Here is a 26,224-nt window from a genome sequence, read left to right on the forward strand (position 1 = left end):
ATATCCTGTTTCTCTGAAACAAAATTTTGTAAAATGATCCTTTATAAGACTGTGAGAGAGAGAGAGAGAGAGGAAGAGCTGAAGAGTGGGAATGACTGGAACATATAGGCCCTCTAGTCTACCTAGAAACCCTAACACAGCTAGACACTGAGAGGATTACTGCTTTATCACACTCAAGCAGACATACTGGGCTGAACATAATCTCACAATTCCTCGGGAATCAACATCTCAACTGTGAATTAATCCCCAAATATGGCAGGCGTTTCTTACTCGTGCAAGTCCGTCTCATATGATTCGGGAAGCGTGTCCAAACAATACAGTGTGTTCATTTTGGTGCGTAAAAACTGCCTTAATCCTCAGGAAGTTCACTGGTGGTGGGATGATTTGTTGATGAGAAAAACTGTGCTTTGGCTGAGCTTTTATAAATTCTAGTGAACATTAATTCTTTGTTAATTAGAGATGACTGAGGTGACTTTAAAATGTTAGCTGCGGCTTTGATGCTGCTGTCACTGCAATGGAAAATAACCGCATAACAGTAGTTAAGCTGTTTGTCTACAGGGTTTTATAGTGTCGATTGTTGTAGGACTACCTTAAATGTTCCTTTGATCTTCTGCTCCTTGACATGATGCCACCTTAATACCGCACACAGTTTTGCCATTTGGTCCATATCCCACAACTGAATTTCATATACCAGCGCCAGAACATATTAATAATACAGTAAACTGTTTTTGGAAACTCCGTCTATGCTTATTAGCATATGCTACAAGATACTAAAAATTTGAAATGATTGAGCCTCTGTGGACACACAAAACGGAGGTATTTCTGAATGAACGTGCGAGGGTGTGAACAGGAGGCCTGGAACGAATGAATGCATGTCAGAGGATGATGGCAAAGAGATGCCATCTACTGTCCCTAGTGTACATTTTAACTGTCACAGATAAGGTGGGCGATCTTAATTTAGCAATGAGCTGTTAAGCAAGAGAGGGAGGGGAGGAGGGGCTTTAAGACCCCAGTCACCAATCAGGAATAGACACTTGTGCATCAACTGTACTGCTTGAGTGACGGCCAACCATAACCGGAGAGGAGACAAATTCAGCTGGTTATGTCATTATTCGTGGTATGAAAACTGTCGGTGCCAATGAACAGTCAATATTAAGAATAAAATACGTATTTAAATGACACAAAAAACACAGAAAAAGACACACACAATGGGCCCAATGCATAAAAAACAAAGTACAAACTTTATTATTCTGTCTTTACAAAGGCACAAGCCTCTTTATCCCCAAAACATTTCTCTTAAAAACAAAAAAAAAGACTTCTTGACAACCATATGCACAGGTCTAACAAAACAAAAGTTACAGATAAGACAAGAGGAGGGAGCGAAATGTGAAGGGACACAAGAGATATTGACAATTGATAAACAAAGTTAGCATAAAAGGTTTTGCAAAAATAAAAAAGAAAAGATGAGAGGCGCAAACAGGACAAGATGTTGGAGGAAAAGGGGGGATACACAGCTGTGCGGCTTTTACTCATTACCTAAAGAGCTTCAGCTGAGGAGACGCCTCTTTATACAAACGAAAGAGGCGGACTCCAGTATAGTACAGTAAGTGCTTTGTAATCATGACCCTAGTTAATGATCCCCAGGCCCACCCTACTCATCTGACAAGTCGATATGTTCACGTAACGTTTCCTAACACACAAAACACAGATGGAACAAAAACAGGTCTGGGATTCAGCAGAAAAACTATCAAATGCAGATACTCAAGAGAGAAAAAGCACAGGGCTCTACAAAGGCAGAGCTTGCAAAACACATTTTCAAAATCCAGGAATCCCCTGCCTCTAGTGATAAGTACTGGGACAAATGTCCCATGATTTAATTCGACAGATGTGTCACTCATTTCAGTGCAGCTGACATCAATATTTCTTTAAAGGGCAAGTCCATGACATAAATCATGATAGATGAGATTGCGTTCAATCGAACACGTTATCTGTCCAGCAGTTCAAAGCTCCATCTATGCATTGATGCAGAGGACTCTAAACGCAATCATATAATAGCAGTAATGTGTGTAAAGCGCTAAATGTGACTAATATCAAAATAGACCAGGTTTCACTTCAACCTGACGTGGAAAAATTAGTAACATTTTATGGAATGTCAACATTTCATTGTGGAATTTCTTTTTTAACCACAGCTCTGGCTTTAATAGTGCACATGAAGGGGCCGACGGTTGCAAATCTACATGTGAATCTAACCAAGAGTCAGTACTGGATGCATTTTGGAATATCAGAGAGAGCTTGAATGCATTAGCACACACCAGAAACCTATTTATGTTTGTGGCAAACATAATAAAACATAGAAAAATAGACAAAATACCCGGGGATATATGTTCTAATACACTCGGGTGTTTACAAGCCTGTTTGGAAGGGCGAGGGGGAAACCAGAGGGATTCCAGTGGCCACCAACCAGCCCAGATCATGTGTTCCGGTACATCTCTCAGGCTGTGTTAAGGCTGGCTTCACAGTGCCTCCCTGCACCCACGGGCTCTTAGTAAGGCAAGCTGCTGCCTCTCTCTACAAGTCTTTATGTCCGTCTGTCAACCAACAGTTCCAGGCAAAAACATTGAAAGTATGGTCTAAGCAGAAACGTGTCAATAGCATGGTACACTAGACAAGAAGCGTGCAAAAGGGGAGAAATGCATAGAGCATGTGTGGCCAACCCAGTCACCCCCATGGCACATTCAAACAATTTCACCGGGTACTTTCCTTGTATTTTAAGTATAGTTTGCTTTGATAGATGTCCCAACAGTTGGACAAGAAGCTACACTGTAACGGGCTTTACGATTGCGCAAACAAGTGATTGTATATTAGTCATATTTGTACGTATGTTGTGTGCACATATGCGCCTGCCTCAACGTCAAGGCAAAAGCTGTGCTGTCGCAGACTGCCAGAGTCTGGGACACCGCTAAGCCCTGCTGATTCAAAACGCGAAATGGGACACGCACACACACACACCAGTGGAAATCACTCAAAAGTCCCCACAGATTAGCTTATTTTAACAAGCTACGTGCTTTTAAATTCAAGAGGGGAGGTTGTCAGGACATGTCAAAGCACTGATATTTTTTGTCAGGCCATGAGTAAAAAGAAGAACATGCCTAATACATATGTGGGATTACCGGGAACCCAGCCCAGTAAAAAAAATGGCAACAAAACAAACAAAAAAAAATAAAAAAAGAATACAGCTATAAACCTGTAAGCGCACTTTCTCCTTCCAACCTTAGCTTAATTTTGTTGTGAGCACCAGTCAGCCATAAAAACAGCTTTTAAATCCCCATTGATGTCGTGCTATTTTTTCCCTCCAGTACAATCACTTTAAGTTGCTGGATAAAGGAGCTTTAAAGAAACAAAACACGGAAAAAGTAGACTTCACACGAGTAAAACAACATATTCTTTCATTCAGAAGTCTAAAATGGTGGAACTTTGAAACAGTCTTGTTGGCTCACAGTGTCTGTCCAAACAGCTCAGAGAAGGAGGATTAAAGGATGTTTATCTTAAACAAAAACGCTCCGGTGTTGGGTGGTGATGACGCCACACTGCTGGGCTCTGTGTCTCCAGGTTTCGTGGATCAGTCACATGGCTTCAGGGCCGAATAAAGAGAACAGTCTGGGCGATTAATAGTGATGTTTAGCAGACACTCTACTGTCCAGTATGACGGATCGTTATAGATCAGTCAGTGAAGTAGGTACTCTAATAACCTCTCTAGATTAATGGAGAGGAATGAGTTTGTGTGTGTGTGTGAAAGAGCAGGGGAGTTTAAGATAAGCAGAAAACAGATGCAGAGGAGACTGCATGTATGAGTGTAAACCTATTTGGGCTGCCTATCACAACAAAACACGTAAGACTGTGTACTGAAAAGAAAGAAAAAACAAAAAGGAGTGCTTCAATCTGTCTACCAGCCCTATTAATGTCCACTGAACTAGAGTGCTGTGGGTTTGAAGCCTCCTGTAGCCCCGGTCTGCCTGGGCCTTTTGCGTGTAAGTGTGTGTGTGTGTGTGTGTAAGTGTACGGCGTGTGAGACGTCAGGGATGAACTCAGGGCAGTGAGTAGTCGTCGGGCCCGTCGCTGTTTGAGGCCGTGTCTGAGCCCGCCGCGTCGGAGAGGACGCGACCTGAAGTGACAATGACCGCCCTCCGCTTCTCCTCCTCGCCGACACAAGCCTTCCCCTGGGTGCCCTCGATGTGCTGGATCGCCTGGAGACAAGAGGATAAGCGATGTCAGTGACGACAGCACCCTCTGGTGTTCAGATGTGGAAAACCGATCCAACCTTAAAAACGGTTCACAAGTCTACTCCCGCCCTTACTTGAACGATGGTGTCCAGGTTGTGTCGAGATGTGGACGCCGTATTGATAACCGATGTCGGGCCCATGGTGACCACGGTGACATGATGGGGTGGGGCGGGTTGCACAGGCGCAGGGACGATTACTGTGGCATGGTGTGTAGGTGCAGGGGGGGTAGCTGGGGCCATCACCTGGTGGAAAGGAGGCATTATTACACAATATTCTCGTGTCACCACTACACTGTGATAACATATTGTAACGGTCAAGTAGTATTGTAGAGTAACGTTAAATGGAGAGAACACTTAAACCTGCGCAAACTACCATAAATATATATAAATACAAACATGCTTAAGGTGTGCACATACGCAGGCACTATATTACACACAAAATTGGAAATACAGCTGTCGGCATATTGAATAATAACCAGGCCAGATGTTAGGAATCACTCATCAACCTAAATGGTGTCCTGTACTTGTGTTTGGGATGTTTCACGTGAGTGTTTTAAGGCTGCCTCCAACAACAAAACTTATTGGGGAGCTAGTTCGTTTTTAAGTGAAATGGTGCAAATCAGGGGTGCTCAGATTTCTCGTGAGCACTCTGCGTACACGCGGTGCTTTACATCAACCCGAGCTTCAGCTAAAAGCAGCACACAAGCCCATATTGGCGCAAATGATTAAGCTCCCATTAACGGATCCGTCAGGCCGCCCAGTCTGCCGCTGAACAACTCACAATTTAAATGTTCATTGTAAGCTGCCTCTGTTTCTATTAATTATTGACATTGGGAACAGTTTGAACAGAAAAATAAATCAATGTCAACTCTTTTTATAACTTAAAAACATCCAATAACTAGAGATGCACTTGAAAGCTCCAGACGTTTTCGTCAATTTCTCTTTATTGTTATTGACTGAAGAGTTTCCTTTCCAATAATAGAGAAAAGTTAAAATGTGATATTAGAGCAGATCAAGCTTTTAGTTGTTATGGAGCCATGATTGTAACAAAAAACACGATATATTTGAGTCATTTTATTTCCAGTAATTCCTCGTTACTGAGGTCATTTTGTCAATTCACGGTGATATTGATTTGAGGCCATATGGCTCAGATCTGCTTGGTGAGTCACAGAGTGTCTCATGCTGAATCGATCAATCATCTTTCATTACCAGCACCCAGCTGCCACAAGTAGTGGATGGGCAGACAGCACACTCCAATTGATTTGGCATCATGTTCAGTTAGGGTTAGTCTGACGAAACAGGATACTGTGGCTGTCAGGGCAGGAAGATGTGCGAGCTGATCCTTTGACGCGCTGTAAATGAGTCCAACTCTGGACATGGTGGGATCTACAGTATGCTGTGAGATTAGTTCACGTGTCTGTGTGTAAGTGTTTTAAAAAGCAATATGCTTCAACGTGATCGACTCAAAGAAGTCTATAAACTTTTACAGCTACACACAGAAGGGGAGTTTTGGTGCCAGCTGCCAGATGAATTTAGGGTAAAGAGCCTAAAACACTGTTTTTTTTAAATATACTGGGCTGAAAATGGTTTGTCTGCAACGATGATTGTTTAAAAAAAAATCTCTAAATGTTGGACACAGAATCTATAAAGTAAAAACATGCGTTTTAGTATAATACTTTGTCCCATTTCTTCTCATAGATCCCCCTTAATGCTAGACACTGGCCCTTTAAGCATGAAATGTGTACTCTGGATTTCGTACATCAGACTTAAGGAAGTTAACCGATTACAAAAAGTGAAATTTATCAGCAAAATTCTCAAAAAGGATCCAACAGTTTATGTGCGAGTCACACTCATATGCAAATGTTTCTAACCTGCGGGCTGTGGGCTGGAGTAAGGTCCCTCTCCAGCTGCTTGTTCTGCTGCAGACGGACAAGGCTCCGTGTTTGGGTCTGGTGCTCCTGGGCCTGCTGGGTGATCGCCTTCAGTTGCTCTGGGTACAACTGGTCATCCAGGGAACGCATCTGACACGCAACAGAGCAGGAGATGAAGGTTCAAAACCATGTTAGTCACTGCATCTGTCTGGACACAGACTTTTAGGATTGTCTGAAACTGCGTTACATGTCGTGGTTTGTTCCTTTTACCTGATCCTCCAGCATCATCCTGACTGAGCGCTCTTTCTCCAGCTGCTGCCTTAACTCAATCATCTCCCTCCTCAAGTCCTCAGTCTTCTCCTCCTCCAGGATGTCTGGTGAGCCAATCCCTTCGTCTTTCTCCTCTGCACGCCTCCTCTTAGGGGAGGAACCACTTAACTCCTAGGGAGAGCAAACAGAAATTTGATATCCGTTTCAGATGAACACTTAAACCGATGATCCTGACGGACAGAAAATCCCGGTAAAGCCTTTCCAGGTTTCGCACGGCGATGCCTTACTTGTATGATTCGTTTGAGCTGACTGTTCTGCTGCAATAGGCGCGTCTTCTCCTGCTCCAAAGTAAAAATGTACTCTGCCGTCTGTTGCAGGATGGCAGCCTGGGGAAAAGAGAAGAGGAAGGCTGTGACAGGTCTGTCGTGAAGGTGCGTGTGGCCCCCTTTACCTCGTTCAGACCTCTCTCGTGACTCACCTTACTGAGCTTCTCTCCGTCGCTGTGCGGGATGAGTGTTTTAAGTGACTGGAATCCAGAATTGATGCTCTGCATACGCCGACGCTCGTTGCTGTTGGCGATCTCTCGGCGAATTCGCCTCTCATGGTCCCGGGCTGTTTCTGGGGTCAGAGGAATGTTGGCCAGACTAGGGGGGAGGAAAGGGGGAGGAAAGGGGGAGGAAAGCAGTTAGTTGGACAAATGGAGAAAATAAAACATTTTCAGCAGCATCACCCTTACAGAGTGAACTTTAACCCTAATCCAAAGGAAGCAAGGGCTAGAACCATACAAAATGTTATACAACCATTTTTTTTACCAAAAAGTCAATTTTTCAATAAAATAAAACCAAAACATTACCAATAACACATTTATAACGAATATTAACTTGTTGACTGACATCCATTTACAGGTCAGTCTACTTCCATTGGACCCATCCCGGCTGATGGCCAAACAACTTCCAGCTACCTTCATTTTTGTTGCGATATTCTCTTTTGGAAACCCAAATGATCACAATCTGCCTTTTTCCACTCCCACTTTTTACAGTGGATGAGCTTCTTGGATCGATGTTTTCCATCAAAGCCACGTATATGGACATGAATACAGTATTCCTGTGATCGCAGTCCTGTCTAACGCAACACGTCTGCCCTGTGACGTCATCTGTTGAGGCCATGGTCAATATTAGTATTTCTGCCGGCGTCTTTTACTGTCAATATTTTATGTCTTATGATCTTTGAAAGACACATTACTGTTGTATTTTAATTCACAGAGCCCTTAATATCTCAGTAGAATGGACCAAGAAATGCAAAACACATTCCTGCTATTACAGAGGTGTTTAGACGTCATTTGTTTTTTATGTCTATCAATTACTTTTTTCCTGCGTGGACAATAAAAAAAATATTCAAGAATCTATAACATCATACATGTTGCAATCCCGGGTTAAATGCAGCTGGGCATCGCTAATGAAACTATTTTTTAACCCTAAAACACGTAAGCATCATTCCAAGCATGTGTTCTTGTGCAGACACTGATTGGGGCTGCTCTTCTCAGCCCATGGCATTTCTTAACAGGTGTTAAAGTCACACATTAATAATGTATGCAATGCAATCCAAAGTTATGCTTTTGAAAGGGAGTGTAAATGTTCCCTGCCACTGAAGCAGTACTGATGTTTCTCAAGACACCTTACAAGCACCCCACGTGGTAAAAAAAAGCATCATTAAAGTGGCACCATTGCTTATAACTCCAGTCGAGATGTAATTAGAGTTGCACTGAGCCTGCTAATACACACCCCCCCCCCCCCCAAAGCTGTGGTGAAAAGACACAATATGCTGCAATTCAGTTGAGGGGAAATTTTAAGCCAACTTCCTCTAACATACTCTGTATCCAGCTTAGTATCTCTGGGACCCTCTCTCGCCAAGCTCTTATCTGTACTGACTCAGCTGCCCCAGTGCAAACACTGGAAACAATTGTGCAGCCACAGACGTGAAAAGGAGTGGGTGCACACGCAGTCACACACACACACACACACACACACTTACCAACGTTGCAGCGGCATATCCAGCAAACACATCCACTGCCAAAACATGACCAAAACTAGACTTTACCATATCACGCAAACCACTACAGAGGAACAGTCTGGGACACAATTAGAGCGGATCAAAGCTTAAACCAGGAGTTTACGTGCAAAACTGAACCGATCAAAACAAATCAGATTATTCCAAAAGCATATTGATAATCAATACATATGTCATTTTTTCAAGCAAATTAGCCAAACGTGATGGTTATAGTGCCTTATATATTACAATGTCCTCGTAGGAAATTATAGTTTTGGAGTGTTGGTCAACAACACAAGATATTTTCTGACATTATAGGCTCTAGAAAATAGTCATTTCCCCAATATTTTCTGACATTTTATAGTCCAAAAATTAAACCTACATATAAATCAACAATTCAATTAACCATTAGTTGTTGGGCTGAAACTAAATTGCCAGCAGTTAGATATTATCTTTTCTTATCTATTATACTAGTGACACAGCTGAAGATACAAGAGATGTAAATAGAGGCTCTACAGCTTAACGTAATCAAGACGCACAACACTTTGTGTCGTTTTCCAGTCATTTTAAGTCAAAGAAATACATTTATGACACTCCGGGTTAAATGGGGGTAGATATTCCTCGTTATGTAGCAATTCTCCGCAGACTAACAATGAGGAATGAATAAAAGAAATATGTTAAAGGGGACTACATCTCCCACAACGCCTGCGTCACTACCAACAGCCACCAGCAACAGATCCCTCCGCCTCCCTCTTCAAACAGGGCTGCGGACGTATCGAAAGGCCTTCCGCGACATACACACCCCCTTATTAATAACACCACTTTTAATTCCCCTGCCTCCCCGCGCACGCTAAGTGACCCTTTTAGCGGACACGCCGAAGGAAATACGTTTACGCGTAAAACGGTGAAATAAACCCCCTTATTCCTCATCACAGTGCCCGACGCCACCTCCGTGCTTCCAAGCAGACTTCTCGTGTCCTCCGCCATTATAACAATGCGGCAGGCAGCATGGCAGAGGTGCGGGATGAAAAGACGCAGTGGAGGCGACTCGAATGAGCGAACGAGACGCACGGAAACACCCGCAAAAACTACCGCTACCTCAGATGGGGGCGATTTTCACAGCGGTTGTACATTTTCACATTGGAAATAAACGAAAAACGGCGCCATTAACGGGGAACAAACACCAGACAACCCCCCCCCCCCATCACTTTTAGCTCAAGCCACAAGCATGGCCGCACTACCCACAATAACTTCAGCTCGCTCTGAGAAAGAATCGGCGACCTGCACGGTGTGTGCGGCAAAACTAGACCCCCCTCACACCGAATAACACTCGCTCGCACAATCATTCCGGTTCTTACGCGAATCACAGCACCTATGGGTGACACTGGGGGGTAATTTGAGGATAAGTAGAGCAGAGGTGCGCTCTATAGCAGAGTAGTAACGTGGTGTGCACGGAACCACGTGGTTTGTGTTTGTTCGCTACAAAATACGCCGATTTCGCAACAAAATGCGAAAATCAACATCCCGTGGCGGATGCCGAGGTGTGAGACGGGTCCCCCACTTGCTCAGGCGCAAATAAAAACAAGTGTTTGGTGGTAATTAATGCCCGCAGCTCCCCCGTGAGTGGGTCGTGTACACAATAACAGATCAGATCAAGCATGTTGCCTCAGCGCAGTCGGCCAAGTGCGTCTTCTCCCAAAACAGATGAATAATGCACGCGGCGTGCTGGTTGAAACACAGGTATACACACCTACAAAGACCTCCAATCACTTCTTTCTCCGTTTTCCTGAAGTGTTGCAAGGAGGGCACCTTCTGAGCTGGTACCATGAAATACTCCATGCTCTCCTCTCGCCAGTTTGCCCCCCCCCCACCTCCTTAAAAAAAAAAACAGCAAACAGTCTCCGTAGAATAAAAGACAAATTCTGACGTTATGGAGCAGAAATCCCGTGATCCGACGCGGGTTAAATCCTGAGAGAACGTATAGATCCCTGGTCTGTGTAATGTAGTTTCAGGCTGCTGAGAGTTGTAATGTTACTCGACTTCCAGCTGATGGGGTTCCCTCGTTGTGTGTGGCGCTCTACCTCTCTCTCTCTTTCTCCCTCCCCTCTGCTTTCTCCCTCTGCATGACCGTGTGTGTGTGTGTGTGTGTGTGTGTATGCAGCTGATCGGATGGCTTTCAAGGCGGGAAACAGCTGGTAAGAGTCACACTCGCTTCCAAAAGCCTCCTTCCGCAGAGACGGGGGACTGCATGTAAACAAAAGGACTATTTAGCGCATAAATACACCATCAAGGAAACGCACACGTGAGGGTTAAAGGGGGATTATATGCCTTTAATATGGATGTCTGCGAAACACTGGCTGCTAATTTATGATTAAATGTGCGGTACAGTGTTGAGTTACAGCAATGCACGAATCCTACAGTCGGTGATTATCAATCACACATATGTTTCCCCCTTTTATGGTTTCAGTGAAATTAATACTACGAGCGCCTTCAACCCGTACACATTTAGAGCATTCCTTAAAATGAAGTTGACAGGTATAATTATGAACCAAAACAAGACCAAACAATTAGAGCAATAACCTCAATGTAGATTGCACTGTGACATTGATATAGTAAATAAAGAGCGGGACTGCTGGAGGGGCGGATACTCCCAACAGCTGCGAACAAGAGGGATCAGCTGACGGGTTGGCAGAGCTGCACAGCAACAGCCACCGGGGAGGGCTTCCAGGGACAGGACGCTGACTGACACACAACACGACCGAATGTGTATGCCGTTCACCATTTTGGGTGTAACAGTGGCAGCACAGGAGGATAAACCCCAGTATTACCGAATTTATCAGAAGCTGCGACGCGCAAACAGCGATACCAGCGACAAAATGGGAGCAGCGAATTTGGGTTGTTTTTTTTTTGCACCCGGAAACATGAAAAGCTGTATCCTTGTTAGAGGCGCATGGTGGCGTTTTATTAATGAGTCCACCTTACTGGAGCGGATGTAAGTTGTCAAGCAATTACATAATCACGTCTTTAAAGCTGCTCTCACACAGCTGTTCACACATCTGGATCAGCCGAGTTGCAAGAAACCATGGCAGTGATTTCCAAGAGAAACTAAAGAAGTAATATTATTCATCTTACAAACGAACATGATATTAATTCTAGGCTAATAAACACACGTTGAGCCAGCCTAAATAGGAAAATATACTAGTTCTATGCCGTTGCCTACAACTGATTTAAATTGGCTGTTACAATGGTCACACACAGTATGTGTACAGTTTACAATACGATGGAATGGGTTTCAACCAATCGAAACTAAGTATTATACAAACATTTCATGAACATGATCGTTTAGCTCACTGCTTACTTAATATTTAGTAAGTTAGAGAATCAATTAATAGTTAAAGGCTCACTATATGGTACAAATTGCGACCAGTAACCCATAAACATCGAGCTAAAGTAAAATCCAGAGCACAACATGGTTGAATATTACATGCAATACCAAAATGCATATCGGCTCCATGCAATAGTTGCATAATGTAGCCTATTAATAATGAATTTAAATATTTAAAACCCTTGAAACTAATTAAACATGAAACTTAATCAAGTCATATTTTGGTCTTATTGGGGGCCACTGAATTGGTAAACGTATAGCTTCTGAAACCAAAGCACAGAAACCTGAGCTGTTGACATTATATTTGAAACTGAGGTCTAAAATATTGATTCTTCACAGATGGAATATACATTTATGGACTTGATCATTATTTTGGAAATGTTAAATGATCCAAGTATTATGGCTTTCCTCAAAATGGAAATATAAGGCTTGGCAAATCAATTCGTACCAATGAATACATCTCTGAGGACTCCCGGGTTGATTAAATCTCCTAACAGGCTGCTGTAGGCCCTCTAGTGGTGGCACAGATGTTCACTCCAGCATCACTGAAACACTGGATCTCAAAGGGTTGACAAAACAGAAACATCTGTATGCAACACCACTTTAGTTTAAACGGTATCTTTCAATGTTGAACATGCTAAAGTAAGTGATGGTTGCTTTTGAGGTTGTCAGTGATGGCTTCTAATTGGTGTGCACTTGTGAAAGGCACTTGTGTGGATACTTTTGTAATAATCAGCTAGGCTCACCGCATCAATCATAAATGTTACAACATCAGACTGACATGTAACAGGAAAACTGCTTTAGCAAACAGGAAACACCAGGTTATTCTCAATTTCTTGATGCAATAAAAGAGTTTTTTGAGTGAACACAATAAACAAGATATTTGAACAGATAGACTCTAAACTCAAAAAATGGAATCAAAACCCTTATCATCTCAACAACAACTTAACGTTTTGGGTTCACCGTATTATGCGGTATGTGGTTTACAAGAATAATGCACATTTTGGTGTGAATTAGACTCTAAATTGTAATTTCCTTTGACTTAGACATTGTCTTAATCTTCTCTCCTCCAGGTTTACCGTCGCACATAGTTGCAAGTGTTGTATTGATTCATGCAGGTGGAAATAGAATTAGTTATAGTAAAAGAAGAACTTTTAAACTATTAGCCAGACAGAGGTGGTGGCCAGCTGCAAAACAACAGACAGTGAAATAGAGGGGCGTTACCGTTCATGGGGGCCTGTTGATGGAGGAGACCTGAGGCGGAGAGACACGGCCATGAGGACGGAGAGAGAGAGAGAGGGAGAGTTTGGAGAGGAGCCGGGGACTGCCCATGGTGGAGGGGCGGAGCAGTAAGCATGCGCTGAGCTGGCAGACTCTGGGCTGGTCCTGACGGGCTGGCTGGGGCTCCGGGCGACTGTCTATGCGCTTCAGACGGTCTTGGGGGAGACTACCACCAACACCGCGTCTCCTGGAGGGCTCACACATAATACAAAAAAAAGCAAAGAAAAAGGCAGAAGAGACACGAGGATAACTGCGAGAAAAAGGAAAGCAAACAGCCCCACCTCGGCATCTGGAAAAGCACCGAAGAAGAAGGAGACGATCCTCCCCCTCTACCCCACACCCCGTCGCCAACCCGCCCTATCCACCCTACCCACCACTTCATGCCATCCCTCTGGTTTGAACTGCCCTCCCACCCCGTCAGGAGAAGCACGACCACCCATAGGAAACCCCCACTTGACCAGCGTTGCCATTAAGCGATGCGCTTTGAATATAGGAAGACATCACCTGCTTTTTTTTTGATGCACAACACAACCGGTGGTCTTCATTTTATTTTTTTCCTCAGCGGGAACAGTTAAGATTACGGATTTGGGTGTTTACACTTTTTGACGGGTTTCCAGTGGATTGGTGACATGCAGAATATATCATCCCATGGCAACAGACAAGGCTGTCATTCCATAGATTAGTCTTTATTCAAACGACCAGCAGTCTAATACGCTGCGTTTTGAGTTTATGTATTTCCCCCCCCTATGCTTAGAAAGAATCCTGACAATGGTCTGGGAACGGACCGCCTCTTCAGACACCTAGATCTATTTTTACAAGACGTATCGGCTCTGTATTTCGCGTTTATCGAAGGAAAAGCGACAAACTGACGAGGAGTCATTTGACACCGACGCTGCTCGAGCCACAGGACTTTGTGTGCGAAGTTTGCACCGGTAAGAGGGGGGCCAAGTCGGAGATATCTCGGCCATATCCACGGCATTTTCCCCGAAAGGTAAGCCCGGAGCGCCTTTATTTTGAATGTCAGTCCTGTACATTGCGTCTGTTGTCATGCGTGTCCACGTTGGTCTGAGTGTGCTGCTACGATATGAAAAAAATTGCACGAGTTCAAACAGGGTAGTGACCTATTTTCAGAGACTCTCCAGCGGTGCGCCCATATACTGCAGCCTGGACTCCCAACACTGTCATATTTAAGGCCAGTCGCGGCGGACGTGCCTTTACCGGCGTCTGTGCCATTTACGCACCGCGTCGCTACCTGTTTCAACAACCTTTCCCCCCGCATGTCCGCGTCCTCTTTTAATTAAACTCGCACCCCCCCCTCCGCAACCCTTAGACATTTTTAGAGCAGTATGACAAATCCTGCCCTATATAGGGGCGTTCATCACAGCTCAGCCAGCTGTTGTGCAAGATGCAGGCTTGTACTGAGCTCCCTGATGTTCTGTCACAACATCTGATAAAAGAGTTCAACGTCTACAGACTGCTGACATTCACTTACAACATGATGGGATGTTGGTAAATACAACTGTGACCACCACATGAGGTACACACCCATAGAACAAATGATGTCAATTTTCAGATTTCCCACATGAAAGACTAAATATGTTATTCTTTCATGTCACCAAGTTTTATGTGAGGAAGTGTGCTTAGTTTTTTGAGTTTACCCTTGATTATATATATGGCCCACCATGAGCTATTTATGCCTAATAACTTCTCACAAACTACGACTGGAACTGGTGAAATCGTTGTCTTGCCATATTACCATTTTTGTTTTGACCAATTCTCCGTTAGTTGAGGCCAATCATGTAGCGCAGGGGGCGAGGATGAGCACAGGCACACATGCCTAGATAAAGAGCTGTTTTCCTCCAATTAAGCAATTCCACTGTCCCTAAGCCTAATTGTGTGCACACTGGGACTGGGTTTGGGATGGACCTTCTCCCCATTGGCTGCCTCCCATGGGCCCATTGTTCCAGAAGATGCCAGGGGAAAGAGTTGAGCTCTGCCAAGGCAGACCTAACAAGCCCTGTGCTGGAGTGGAATAAGGCCTGATCATTAAAAAGCATAGGCCACAATGCAGATCGAGGCACACTCAGGGGGCTGCAGTTGCATTTTGGATCAGAGGAGGATGGCTGTTTATTTCCAAGGTGACTGTATGAACAATGTAGCGTGCGGGTGCATGAGAGAAACCGTCACACAGATATCATATAAGGCTGGAAGAGGTCTGGCCTCGGGCCCACTGGACCTCTCTCAGAGTATGTGGGGAAGAGGAGCGCGAAAGAGGCCGCACAGGCTTTGTGCAGAGGACATTGACCCCCCCCCCCTTCCAGGCCCCTGCTATTTAATCCATAACCCCCCTCTGAACTGTGAGCAAAGGTGCTCCGCACATCCTCAGCCTGCACACCGCATTGTTTATCCAATCAGCTGATGAACAGTTTAGCCTCAGTTCAACCACAGAATCCATCTGACAGAAAGAGAGACGTCTATCAGCGTCGGCACATACCGTGATACTTCTCTTTTCTTACACAGCTCTTGAGTCACTGCAGAGAAAAGGCTCTCAGCGCCGTCATATAGTCAGATGTCCGCTGGGGTCCAGCTGTGCATCCCTCTGGTGGCATTCCACACTCTCAGGATGTGTGTGTGTGTTTGTGTAGGCAGTCTTTTTTTTTTTTTTTCTGCTGTACATTTTCTCATCCTGACTGCATGCTTGGCCAGATGTACATACTCTGGCAGCTGCTGGGTGCAACAGCTTGCACAGAGATTTGGTCAGAGTTTGACACCGACTTGCTTCATCTGCTGCAATTAGTACACAAGAAGATCTACCATAAAGGCTTTCCACCACACCAGTGTCTGAAATCAAATCATGGGTGTGGTGGTCACCACCTCCCCGATTTTCCCGTGCTTTTAAGATTTAACGCCCCACCACAACTGTCTGACATCATACCCCTGAAGTCCCAAGTTGTGTGAGGGTAAGGCAGCTGCTTTATGGTGGAAAAGGTGGACCCTAATGGCTTATTCCTGCGTCACAGAACAACCACGAGGCTTGTGGTAGGGGACCAGTGGGAGCCCACAGTGCACTTATACTTAATGCCTTAAACCAGGCTAATAAAGGTGCACTGCATCTGATGTAAAAAAGAAGCACATTCAGTTGATTCCTACATTGCGAATATGGTACCACAAAGAAACTCTCATCCGACATCCACGACAGTAGGTTTTGTTTTTCGCACACAGTGTTGTCGGCCTGTTGTGGGGCCAATAAAATATGTTTCCACTGGAGGGGAAAAAACTGTGAGGAGGATGAGGACCGCTACCAGTAATTGGGTGGAATGTAAGCGGTACAAGCTACAGTGGGCGAGCCAGTGTGAGTGTTTGAATTGATATCACAGTGGGGTTTCATAGCTGCTGGGGATTACGGTCGAGCTGAAAGGCAACTCAGCAGCAGGGGAGAGAGGATTATTGTGGTCAGTGAAAGAGGCAGCATGGAGCGAAATCAAGGCACCTGATGCACACATTTATCTTCACAGGGATCCCCATGACGGATATGTCCTTTACACTTGTAGACAAGACCTCTGAAGTACTCTTGATCCCAATCAGACAATTTGTCATTCCTCCACGTGCCTGATGAAATATGACTAACGTTAGGTTATGTCATTTTGAATGGATTTGCACATCCCAACTCTTGACCTTTGATTGGGCGGTAGATGGACGCAGGACAGGACATGTCCCTTCAGTGATATGAGCTAGAGAGAGGACATGGTGCATGATACAGTATCCGTGGTCAGGTCCCTGGTGGTGGTAAGGAGCCCCACACTTTGTTAATCATTTAAAGTGTTTGGCAAATTCTTTGTTATTTTGCAGCTTATAAACCAGGGAAATTCCAATGAGCCACAAGACTGAAGTCATCAGTGTAATTGAATTGAAATCTAAGTTGAAACAGAGCTGATTCATTGGCTGAACTAGAGTTCAACTTGAAAATGACAGCGAATGACTCTCTCAGCTCTCGTATTATTACAGTTCAGCTCTGTGCATTGTTTCCGATAGAATCTCTCGTCACTAATCATCGCCATGTGTGCAGGTGACACACGCATACTTCGGAGTGCTACAGTGTGATGTGTCTATGTGGGGTGACGGCCAGACTCCTGGGCCCATACAGTAAGAACAGGCGGAGCGGATATAGAGCTTGACTCACACTAACTTGCAAACTGAAGGAGACCAGTGCATACCTCTTTGCTCCCTGGTTGGCCGGGCTCACGAAGCATGCATTTTTCTCCAGTTAAACTGTAACCACTAATCACCCACGGCCTCACTGTTTCCTCCCGGAGCAGACCATTCCTGGGTCCCCAGGGTGGGTTAAAATGCTCCCTCTGGGAATATATGGTCTACCCTTTTTTTTTAAATCACCTGTGTGGGACATCCCAAACCAGCACAGGACTCTTGCTCTTTCTGTGAGGATCTGCCACAGTGAAGTTTAGGGTCAGTTCCTCTGTTGCAAGTCTGCAGGCCTGCATTTCCAAAATAAACACAGACAACTCAGTGCCTCACTCCAGCTACCCCACCCTACCCCTTCTCATTCTCTTTAATGCTCCTTCTGCGCTCCCTGCTCAGTGCTTATATCGTGAGAGAATTTCAGCTCGCAGAGTCCTTCGGACAATACGCAGACCATGTCTGGGGCCGGGTTCACTTGATGAGGAAAAGTTAAAGCCAATATTTGAAAGAATAACAGCAACGTAAAGGAGCTGTCAGAGAAAGGGTGGAGGGATTAGAGGAAAGTCCATTTTGGGTTTTCCACCAACATACTTTAACATTTAACTTATAGATGATAGTCAACTTGGATTCTAGCTGGATGTTTTGGATATCTGGGAGCTTCAAGAAGCTGTGAGTTGTGCAGTAATATGCAAACAGCCATGTAGTTTAAGTAGAGACACAGCTGGTTTGTGTTATTATTTACTTGCTTGGCCAACAACCTGGATTCTCCACTTTACCATCAATAGCACGACAGCAGTTCAGAGGTATGTATGTATGTATGTGTGTTTGCTTGTTTGAAGATAAAATAAAGGGAAGAGAGAGAGACGGGAGAGAGGGATTGATGTTTTTTTTTTTTTTAAAGAAGGGGATGAGGGAGAGACGGGTGAGGCATTTCTGAGACTCAAATCCCAAATCCCTCCTCTCAAGTCTGGGCCTGGGCCCGGCTCCCCGTCTGGGCATATCCAGTCCTGTCAGCTAGCTTCCAGACTTTGCCCCCTTCACCCCCCTCCTCCTCCTCCTCCTCCTCCTCCTCCTTCATCCCCGACTCCCCGGGACCTCCATCTCCTCCTCGCTTTTAACTCTGCTTCTGCTCCCTCTTTTCCTTCGTCCCTCCCTTGCATTTTCGTCTCCCACTTTCCACGAGCCCCCAGCTCCATACGTGACGCTGACATTATAAGACGTTCTCCATCTTATACATGCAGTCAAGGGGAGAGAGAAAAAAAAGTTTGGCCCGTAAGTGTTTACCTTTCTCTGTGGTGTTGTAGAGATGTTGCCAGCACTAATTTAATTCATATGTACCGTGGATGTTTTTTTTCTTATGAGGGGAGCCTTGTGTAATTTGCAAATGTTTTTGAGGTTACATTTTGTGAAATAAAGACTTATTCTGACCTCAGATACCACTTTGAAATAGCCTCACTGTAATTTGGTTGCTTAAAAGTTGAAATAATTAACTTCTAGGGGCCAGCTTGAATAAGGACCAGTCACTACCTTGACACAGCCTCTCTCGCTCTTTTACGCGTGCGGTTGTCTCTTAATGCCCCTGCTCCTTGTTTGCTCGGGTCTCAATAAATGGTGCTGTCAGTCAGGGTGAGCTTGGCTATTTCTTAATTGATTCTAAATGTCAGTATTGATTCAGGAGAGAAGAGTGTGTAAGAGCATGACCCTGACCTTTAACACTAATTGAGATCCTCTCTTTGGCTCATTCTGTCCAACTCTGCCCATACACTGTACGATTGCATTTGTCCGCGGCACATTTATTAGCCCTCGCTGTTTAGTGTGTGTCGCCAAATCAAAAGAGGAATCGGCTCCAGATCTTTCTGAAGCTTGTTTCCAACAGATGACACACACGCCAACAAATTCAAATCAAGAGTTTAGTGCTACTCCATTTTACAGCATTATGCTCAACTCTGTCTGTCGCCATCTCACTCGCCCTCCATCTGTCCCTTTGCATCTGTCTCTCTCTCTCGCTCTCGCTCTCGCTCTCTCTCTCTCTCTCTCTCTCTCTCTCTCTCTCTCTCTCTGATGGAGCCGCAAAAGATAAAAGCTGTAGGGTGGAGCCTGTCACTTAGTTGAGCTAGAACACAGAAATACAGAAAGAAAAAGGGAGAGGGAGGGAGATAAAGGGAGAAAAGACCGTCATATTGACCTTGTCTCAATGCCAGCCCTGGTGGGAGGGGACACGCCGGGGCGGAGGGTTACTCAGAGAAAGCAGGCGCTCCATGTGAGGAGGGAGAACACAGTTTAGTTGGCACAGCCTCACAAGGAAAAGACAACACCTGCTTTGTGTGTACATATATATATATATATATATATATATACATATATGTGAGATCATGGCGAGGGAGGCAGAGGGGGCTGAAATGGAGCTATAGCACACAGTATGGGGGGCACACCCAAATTTAAAGAAGCAGGAGCTCCTTGATCACCCTGCAGTGTGTGTTTCCCCCGCAACGCACTCGCACAAATACACATCACGTCACTCCGCCTGCTGTTTTGTATTTCTCCCTCTTCCTGTTTTCTTCCCCTTTCAATATGCTTTTCTTTATGTTTTGGAAGCTGAGACCCTGTCCTGTGACTTCTCTCTGTACATGTGCACACATTTAGAATCACATGTTAACAAACACACAGTAACGGAGACACTCCCTGTCCAAAGCACATCTGGCCCTCTGTCCTGAGCAGCGAAGCTGGTGCACAGGTGTGACCAAACCCTCTCCGGGGACAGGGAGGGGCCATCCAGAAATTGTGGGGGAAAAGAGGTAGAAGAGTTACGACAACATAGACGTGTCCGATTGGCCTCAGCAACACCGCACAGCGATGAAGAGAGCAAAACCACCACCCCAACCCATGTGTAGCCCCCCAGCCTCCCGGAGGCCGTGTTGCATAAAGCTGTTGTTGGGATCGTATTACCGCGGCTTTTGAATGAGAAGACTTGCTTCCCGGGGAGTTCACTATGTGCCGGTGGCTTATTGAGTTGCAAGCAAATGAAAGTGGCTGGGGTCAGCGTGTAAAGGCGAAAGGGGTTTGTTTCTCATGCGTGTGGTGCCATAATATTCCCGTCCAGGAAATGGCTGTGAGACAGGCGCACCCCTCCCAAAGCTGGAGCGGTACCACAGTGCTCTGAACTGGTCTGAACTCCACAATACACAGACAGCATGCTGTACACTAATACACGTATGCACAGTCTGTACGGCTGTACGATCAGTGTGTTTATGTGTGCATGTACTGAATGGCTTTCCCGGATTCTTGAAGTTGTCATTGGCCCAGCAACTGGTGCTGAAATATACCCCGGGTTTGCTGCTTATCTTACCACAGTTTCCATACACCATGTCACCCCTATTAATCTGCCCTCAGCTTGCTGTTAACTGTGTGGGAGAGAGAGAAAAAGAGAATTCTGGACCTTTTCCCTCCTACCCAGTGGCTTAGAACTGGTGCTGTGTTTTCACCAGTGAGGGAAAATCCAAGACATCTCCCGTTGAGTTCAACCGCAGCGCCTTCAGTTATGTTGTGAAAGCAGCTTGAAGTTGTGGTGGTTATTCAGGGGCATACTTTCATACATCATTAGGTTTTGGGGTGCACACCTGTGTGCTTCGTTTTTGGGCTGAAGCCATTTCTCTTCAGGCTTAAACCCTGCCCTGGGATTTAGGGAGTGGCCTTTTGTTTGTACGTGTGTGCTGAGAGAACCTGGAATTTTAAAGATTTAGGCAGGTGCCAGTGCTTTGCATTCCTGATCTGACCTCATTGCTGCTGCCTTTAGCCGGCAAACCAGGGGCGAACGTGTGCGTGCATATATGCATGCACATCTGCACATGGGCATCACAAGGTTTCAGCTTTAAGCTTGGCCCTATAAAATCCTATAACCTCCCTTTCCATCCCTGTGTAAGTGCACTTTGCTTGATAAGATCACTCTTTGCATGCATGCGTCTCTACAGGGCTTAGCATACCACTGCCTATCCATTATACACCACAGTGGTAACACGTGCCACCTGTACTGCCCCACAGCAATGAAATATGGAGAAAATGACACTTTTGTTTGGAAAAGTGTAACTTCTAGAGATTACGTTCAAATGCCGGATCTGACAAAGCTACACCTCCAGAAGATATCACTTGGATTTCATACTGCCAGTATAGCTGTTAGAATAATGCTAATGGTGGTGTGAGTCAGCTGGAAGGACAGCATTTTGTGTGGGAGTAGCAAAGAACCATCACTTCCGAAAACACAGACCCCATCCAGCAACCCCAGCAAAACGGACGCAGCTGGTTAGTGGGCTGATGAGACGGCAACGAGCTGGGACGTTGCCTTCCAGAATCAAATCCATTCAAAAGTTCCTCCCGTACCTTAAAGAAAAGAAGAGTCATAATAACCCCCACGCACCCCACCACATGCACATAAAACATAAACATGTTTACCCCAAGTTAAGTTGTGAAAATGCACAAACTGTAAAACAGAGCTGTTAACTTTTATCACGGTGCTTTTTCCTCTATGACCCACCACTCTGACAGTCTCAGACAGTTTTTCCTCTCTCGTTGGCTTCATGTCTTCTTTTCTTTCCTCTCCTGTTGCTTTCCTACTGAGCATGGTGCGGTGACGCCCCTGCTGTAGCTGGCGAGCCAAATCCAGACCCTGTGATTGCGCGCAGGAGTCAGAGGATTGCATCACTGCCTGTGGGGAGAGGCCACAGGAATGGACTGAAAATGTGGAGTGGGGGGGGGAGCGGTAGAGAGAGAGACACGTGAGACGGGGGTCTACGAGGGAGAAGAAGAGGAGAAAGCGATGAAAGACGATGGGGACACAGCCCAAAGACGTGAGGAAGGAGTTGAGAGGGAATAGGGCTGAGGGAGATCACGCACGTTTTTGTTTATATGGAAGTATGGCAGAGCAAAGACGAGAGAGGAGGAGCGAGGGGCTGGAGGGAACGCATTCGGCGGCTTGCAGGAGTTAGAGAGGCCCAGCCGACTTAGTGGGAGGTCAAAGAAAGCCAGGGTGGGGAGATGTGTTCAAATCTCCTGAGTGTAAAGACAAACACATACCTCTCTCCTCTTCTTCCCCCTGCCTTCTCTCCTCTCACCGACGCTCGTAGGTCTCCTGCTGTGTTCATTGGTTCCCCTCGCTGCCCCTCTGCTGCTCTATGAAACTGCAATGTGAAATGCCCCACGTTATTGTAAGATTACTCACCGCTCTTCAAAGCCCACAGTGCCGTCGTGCGAAGTGCCTCGAGCATTAGTGTTGGGGTAGGTTTACAGCTCAAACACTCAGAGTCATTGTCCCGTGGAGTTGTATCTCTTAACCGCTGATTGCTGTGCTGATCTTATTGTATAGATTAAAGCCGTTTTTTAGTTGATTAAAAACGTATGTGTCGGATTTTGAATGGGAGTAGGTGGGATAAAAACTAACCAGTGACTGAAAACACATGTTGCAACACGTGGCCCCTCAATCACATACTGTTCATGTCATATAGCAGCTACTAGGGAGTCTAATAAATTGACTGTGGCTTGGGGGAAGTTTCCTATAGCCGCATGCCAATGTGCAGCTACTCTCTCCCCCTATACCTGCCTCTGCTCTTTTCATTTATTCTGTCAAAACAAAAAAATCTAATGATATTTGCCCACTCTGGCCCCTTCAACTAAATTACATGATGAAAAACAAATCTCATGAGCTTTGCATATCTAAAGTCAAATTCTTATTTGTAAGAGGAAAAGCATTATTATATTTATCTAGTAATTGCATATACTTCCCTTGAAATTCATCCGTCATCCTCTCCGCCCATCCATCCCCTCCCCACCAAGAGTCAAGTCGGGTCACTCTGTCGTGCGCTAAACCCGGGTTGAGCAGGTCATAAGGCTTACTGACACAATGTGAAATCTCAGTCAGACGGCTGTTCATTGATCTTTCGTGGCTTTAATCTCACTGTACGGCAGACTAAGTGGAATTGCTCTGCTGTTGTCAGGCCTCTCTGGATGCTATTAAGATGCAGAGTCTGGTGGAGTGTTTTCTGTCAAATTATAATTATGTAGCACTAACCGTCTCCCTATAATGTTTAATTCAGCCTGCTCTGCTATTAATATAAAGTCTCTGATCAAAATCCACAATGTCAGAAGTGTATTCTTTACAGTGTTTTTCTGCACAAACGTCTGCATCCTGTAGGTTTAAAATGGATGCATGTGTGCGTGTCAGGTCCATAACATAATACCACAATGAATTCCTGATATGTAGCATGTAGGGCTGCACCTAGATATTATTTTGTATTATTGAGTAATCACACAACTATTGTGGTCTGTAAAATGTCAGATCTTTTTGAAAATTGAACGTCAAATCTGTTGTTTTGTCAAACAAACAGTCAAAGAGAAGCTTTATTTATTAAACTTAGTATTTCGATTTTGTATCCAGTATGGATGTCCAGTACACACCGATTCCCATTTACCAAACTGTGTAGCTAAATGTCCCATAATTCATAACCAAAGCAAGGAAAGCTTGTGTCAGACTGCTCATATCATAGTTTGCATCCTAACAGAAATGTTAATGTTGAGAGATCGCGTGCTCTTCCTTTCTCATGTAGAAGTCCCCTTTGACAACAAACCACAAGTGCGACCCGCCCTCCTCGCTCTGTGCCTCCCTCCCTCCCTCCCTCCCTCCTGGCACCTTCCCTCCCCGCCTGCCCTCTGCCTGGAATTCCTCAGCGTCTGAACACTCTGGCTGGAGGCCATCGGTAGCTCGCTGAGAAGCTTCCTGTTGCACTCTCTCCCTCCTTCACTCCGTTTATACCTCACTTTTTTCTTTCCTTCCTTCCCTCTCGTGTCTCCCCTGTCTCGTGTGTTGTCTCAGATTCTTCCCCTCCTCTCCTCCGCTGCGTCGTTATCTCTTGATTTGGCATGCTCACACTTTGAGGGTGATATATTTCTATTCTCTTTTTAAAAACCTAAAACAACAAGTGGCAATCTTGTACTTGTTTCTCCCTGGGTTAAAGCATGTGGGCATATTTGTCACTTTGTCTCTGAACCTCAGGCGTTGTGGCTCCAGTGCTTCAACAACTTGTCTTTTTCCTCGGTAGCCCATCCCCAGCGGCTCCATGCTGCTATTACGTAATACTGTGTACGATCCAGTGGGCTTTTCTGCAACAGGGGCGAGGGGAACGGGGAGAGGTTTAGATTGACAGTAAGAGTGAGCGAGTTATATTTACTGCTTTCATTATTCTTGAAGAAATGGTGTGAATAGTGTAAATAATCTGGCAATTAACGTTCCATTAAAGCCAGGTAGAGGTTGCAGTAGTAGGTGAGCGTGAAAGAGAATCACAAAATGAAAGAGGAAGCTGAGCGGTGAACGTGAGGGAAAAACAAAAGCAAAGAATAGAGGAGTAAAGAGAGAGAGAGAAAGAAGGAATGAGAGGCCCCGAGGAGGAGGAGGAGGAGGAGGAGGAGTGGAAACTGAGGTTTCCTGTCTGAGGAGTCAGCTGGCTGAGGAGGACAGAGGCAAGAGTCGAAAATCTCTCAGCTGTGTGCCTTTGTGTGTTGAGTGATCCATCAGTGGTGAAGGGCGTTTGCGGGGGCTGTGGCTCAATCGTGTATGTGTGAGCGGAGGTGGCATCACTTACCTCAAGAAACGTCAGCAGCGGTGACAGAAGTGGGAATGAAGGAGTGAGCACTTGCGTTTCCAAATCAGGAACAAACAAACTGTTTATTAACCTGTCTCACCTCAGTCTGTCTGTTTCCTTGTCAGTGATATTAAAGCTGCAGTCCATGTAAACGCTTTACTTTGAACGCTTTGATCACTTAAATCCGATTATTCTGAGAATAGTGTGTGCGGAAACCTGCCTGAAACGTGCCAGGTTGTTTATTCCTGAAGATGTGAAACCCAAATATCAGGGGTCAGAGTTCACACCACACCCACGCCTCAATCAGTCACCATTGACCCCCTCCCCACCTGGTGGATGTAAAAACCAGCAGGTCTAGACTCGACCCACGCTGCAACTGCAGGTCTTTACACATCACTGTTAAACCACAGAGTCACAAAATCAACAGGAACATTAGTTTACTAAACAGAGTTGTTTACCTTCATGTGGTCACTGCTGGACAGAATGAGTAAGTCTCTGTAACTCTCTAATGGTGCTGTAGTGAAGACTTGTCAGACCGATCAAGTGAAGGAAATCAAATGGTAAACTGTGCCGTGGCATTGAGATTCTGCTGCGATCGCAGTTTCATAACTTGGTCTTAAAATTGTACAAGTGTCGGAACTCACTAATTTCAAGATCACCACGGCCTCAAAAGGACACTGAGTTGCATCAACAATATTTGCGGAATTGCGTCTTCCTGCAAGAACAGCAGTGTTTTAAGTGGTTTATGTCCTTCACACCAACCATCACTTCAAAAGTTGTGAGACATTCCCACCACTTTCTCTTTCTCTTTCTCTTTCTCTCTCTCTCTCTCTCTCTCTCTCTCTCTCTCTCTCTCTCTCTCTGAGTTCTGTGTGTGTTTGTGTGTGGAAATGAAAGAGAGAGAGCAAAGAGCCCCAGGGAGGGATGGCTTACCTCCTACAGACCACCTCCCAGGGTCCCAGCAGGAGGCAGATTAAGTTACAGCCAACCTCAGAGGGGGTCACACAAAATGTGTGCGCACACACATTCTCTCGCAGAAAATAAAATATTACACAATATGATTTCATGCCCGGTAACATAATCGTCTTATGCCGCACAGCTTTGATATTCACCGGTGCTTTTTGTTGGCTCTCGCTTCCGCGCCATCAGATGGAGCAGACTGAGCCGATACGCGATCCCCCGCAGATCAGATCAGGCTAGAGATCAGTTGGTCGGAGCGGGGGGGGGGTTGCGGGTGTGGGGGAAGGTCGGTAGGTGGTCGTTTCCTTGG

The 26,224-nt window shown here is 45.3% G+C and overlaps 2 protein-coding genes across 6 annotated transcripts in view; one reads left to right on the forward strand and one right to left on the reverse strand.

Annotated features, from left to right (window-relative positions):
* Positions 1–1,218: 1,218 nt before the first annotated feature.
* Positions 1,219–10,610, reverse strand: tfap4 (transcription factor AP-4 (activating enhancer binding protein 4)). 2 transcript variants are annotated; one of them, XM_031877740.1, is made up of 7 exons: positions 10,217–10,610; positions 6,899–7,064; positions 6,708–6,806; positions 6,421–6,591; positions 6,151–6,300; positions 4,355–4,522; positions 1,219–4,244 (listed from the first exon to the last, which is right to left on the reverse strand). In XM_031877740.1, the coding sequence occupies exons 1-7, from the start codon at positions 10,303–10,305 to the stop codon at positions 4,086–4,088; spliced, it is 1,002 nt and encodes a 333-aa protein (XP_031733600.1). In that variant the 5' UTR covers positions 10,306–10,610; the 3' UTR covers positions 1,219–4,085. The 2 variants fall into 2 exon arrangements, with proteins under 2 accessions (XP_031733600.1, XP_031733601.1); XM_031877741.1 differs by lacking the exon at positions 10,217–10,610 and adding an exon at positions 8,452–10,202.
* Positions 10,611–13,147: 2,537 nt separating this feature from the next.
* Positions 13,148–26,224, forward strand: part of glis2b (GLIS family zinc finger 2b) — a 24,977-nt gene continuing 11,900 nt past the window's right edge. For 2 of the 4 annotated variants that reach the window (XM_031877738.1, XM_031877736.1), the window contains exon 1: positions 13,149–14,123. The gene's annotated coding sequence lies outside the window, so the exon portion shown is untranslated. The other 2 variants (XM_031877739.1, XM_031877737.1) reach the window with 2 other exon arrangements.

Source organism: Anarrhichthys ocellatus, unplaced genomic scaffold (assembly GCF_004355925.1).
Source record: "Anarrhichthys ocellatus isolate YVR2014 unplaced genomic scaffold, GSC_Weel_1.0 scaffold146, whole genome shotgun sequence".
NCBI classification, from domain to species: Eukaryota; Metazoa; Chordata; class Actinopteri; order Perciformes; family Anarhichadidae; genus Anarrhichthys; species Anarrhichthys ocellatus.

Excerpts from the sequence above, each read along its gene's own strand:
- tfap4 (XM_031877740.1), bottom strand. The coding sequence starts at position 10,305 with ATGGAGTATTTCATGGTACCAGCTCAGAAGGTGCCCTCCTTGCAACAC. Across the intron at positions 6,807-6,898 it reads ACGGAGAGAAGCTCAGTAAG|GCTGCCATCCTGCAACAGAC; the intron begins GTGAGTCACGAG and ends TCTTTTCCCCAG. Across the intron at positions 4,245-4,354 it reads ACCTGGACACCATCGTTCAA|GCGATCCAGCACATCGAGGG; the intron begins GTAAGGGCGGGA and ends TCTTGTCTCCAG.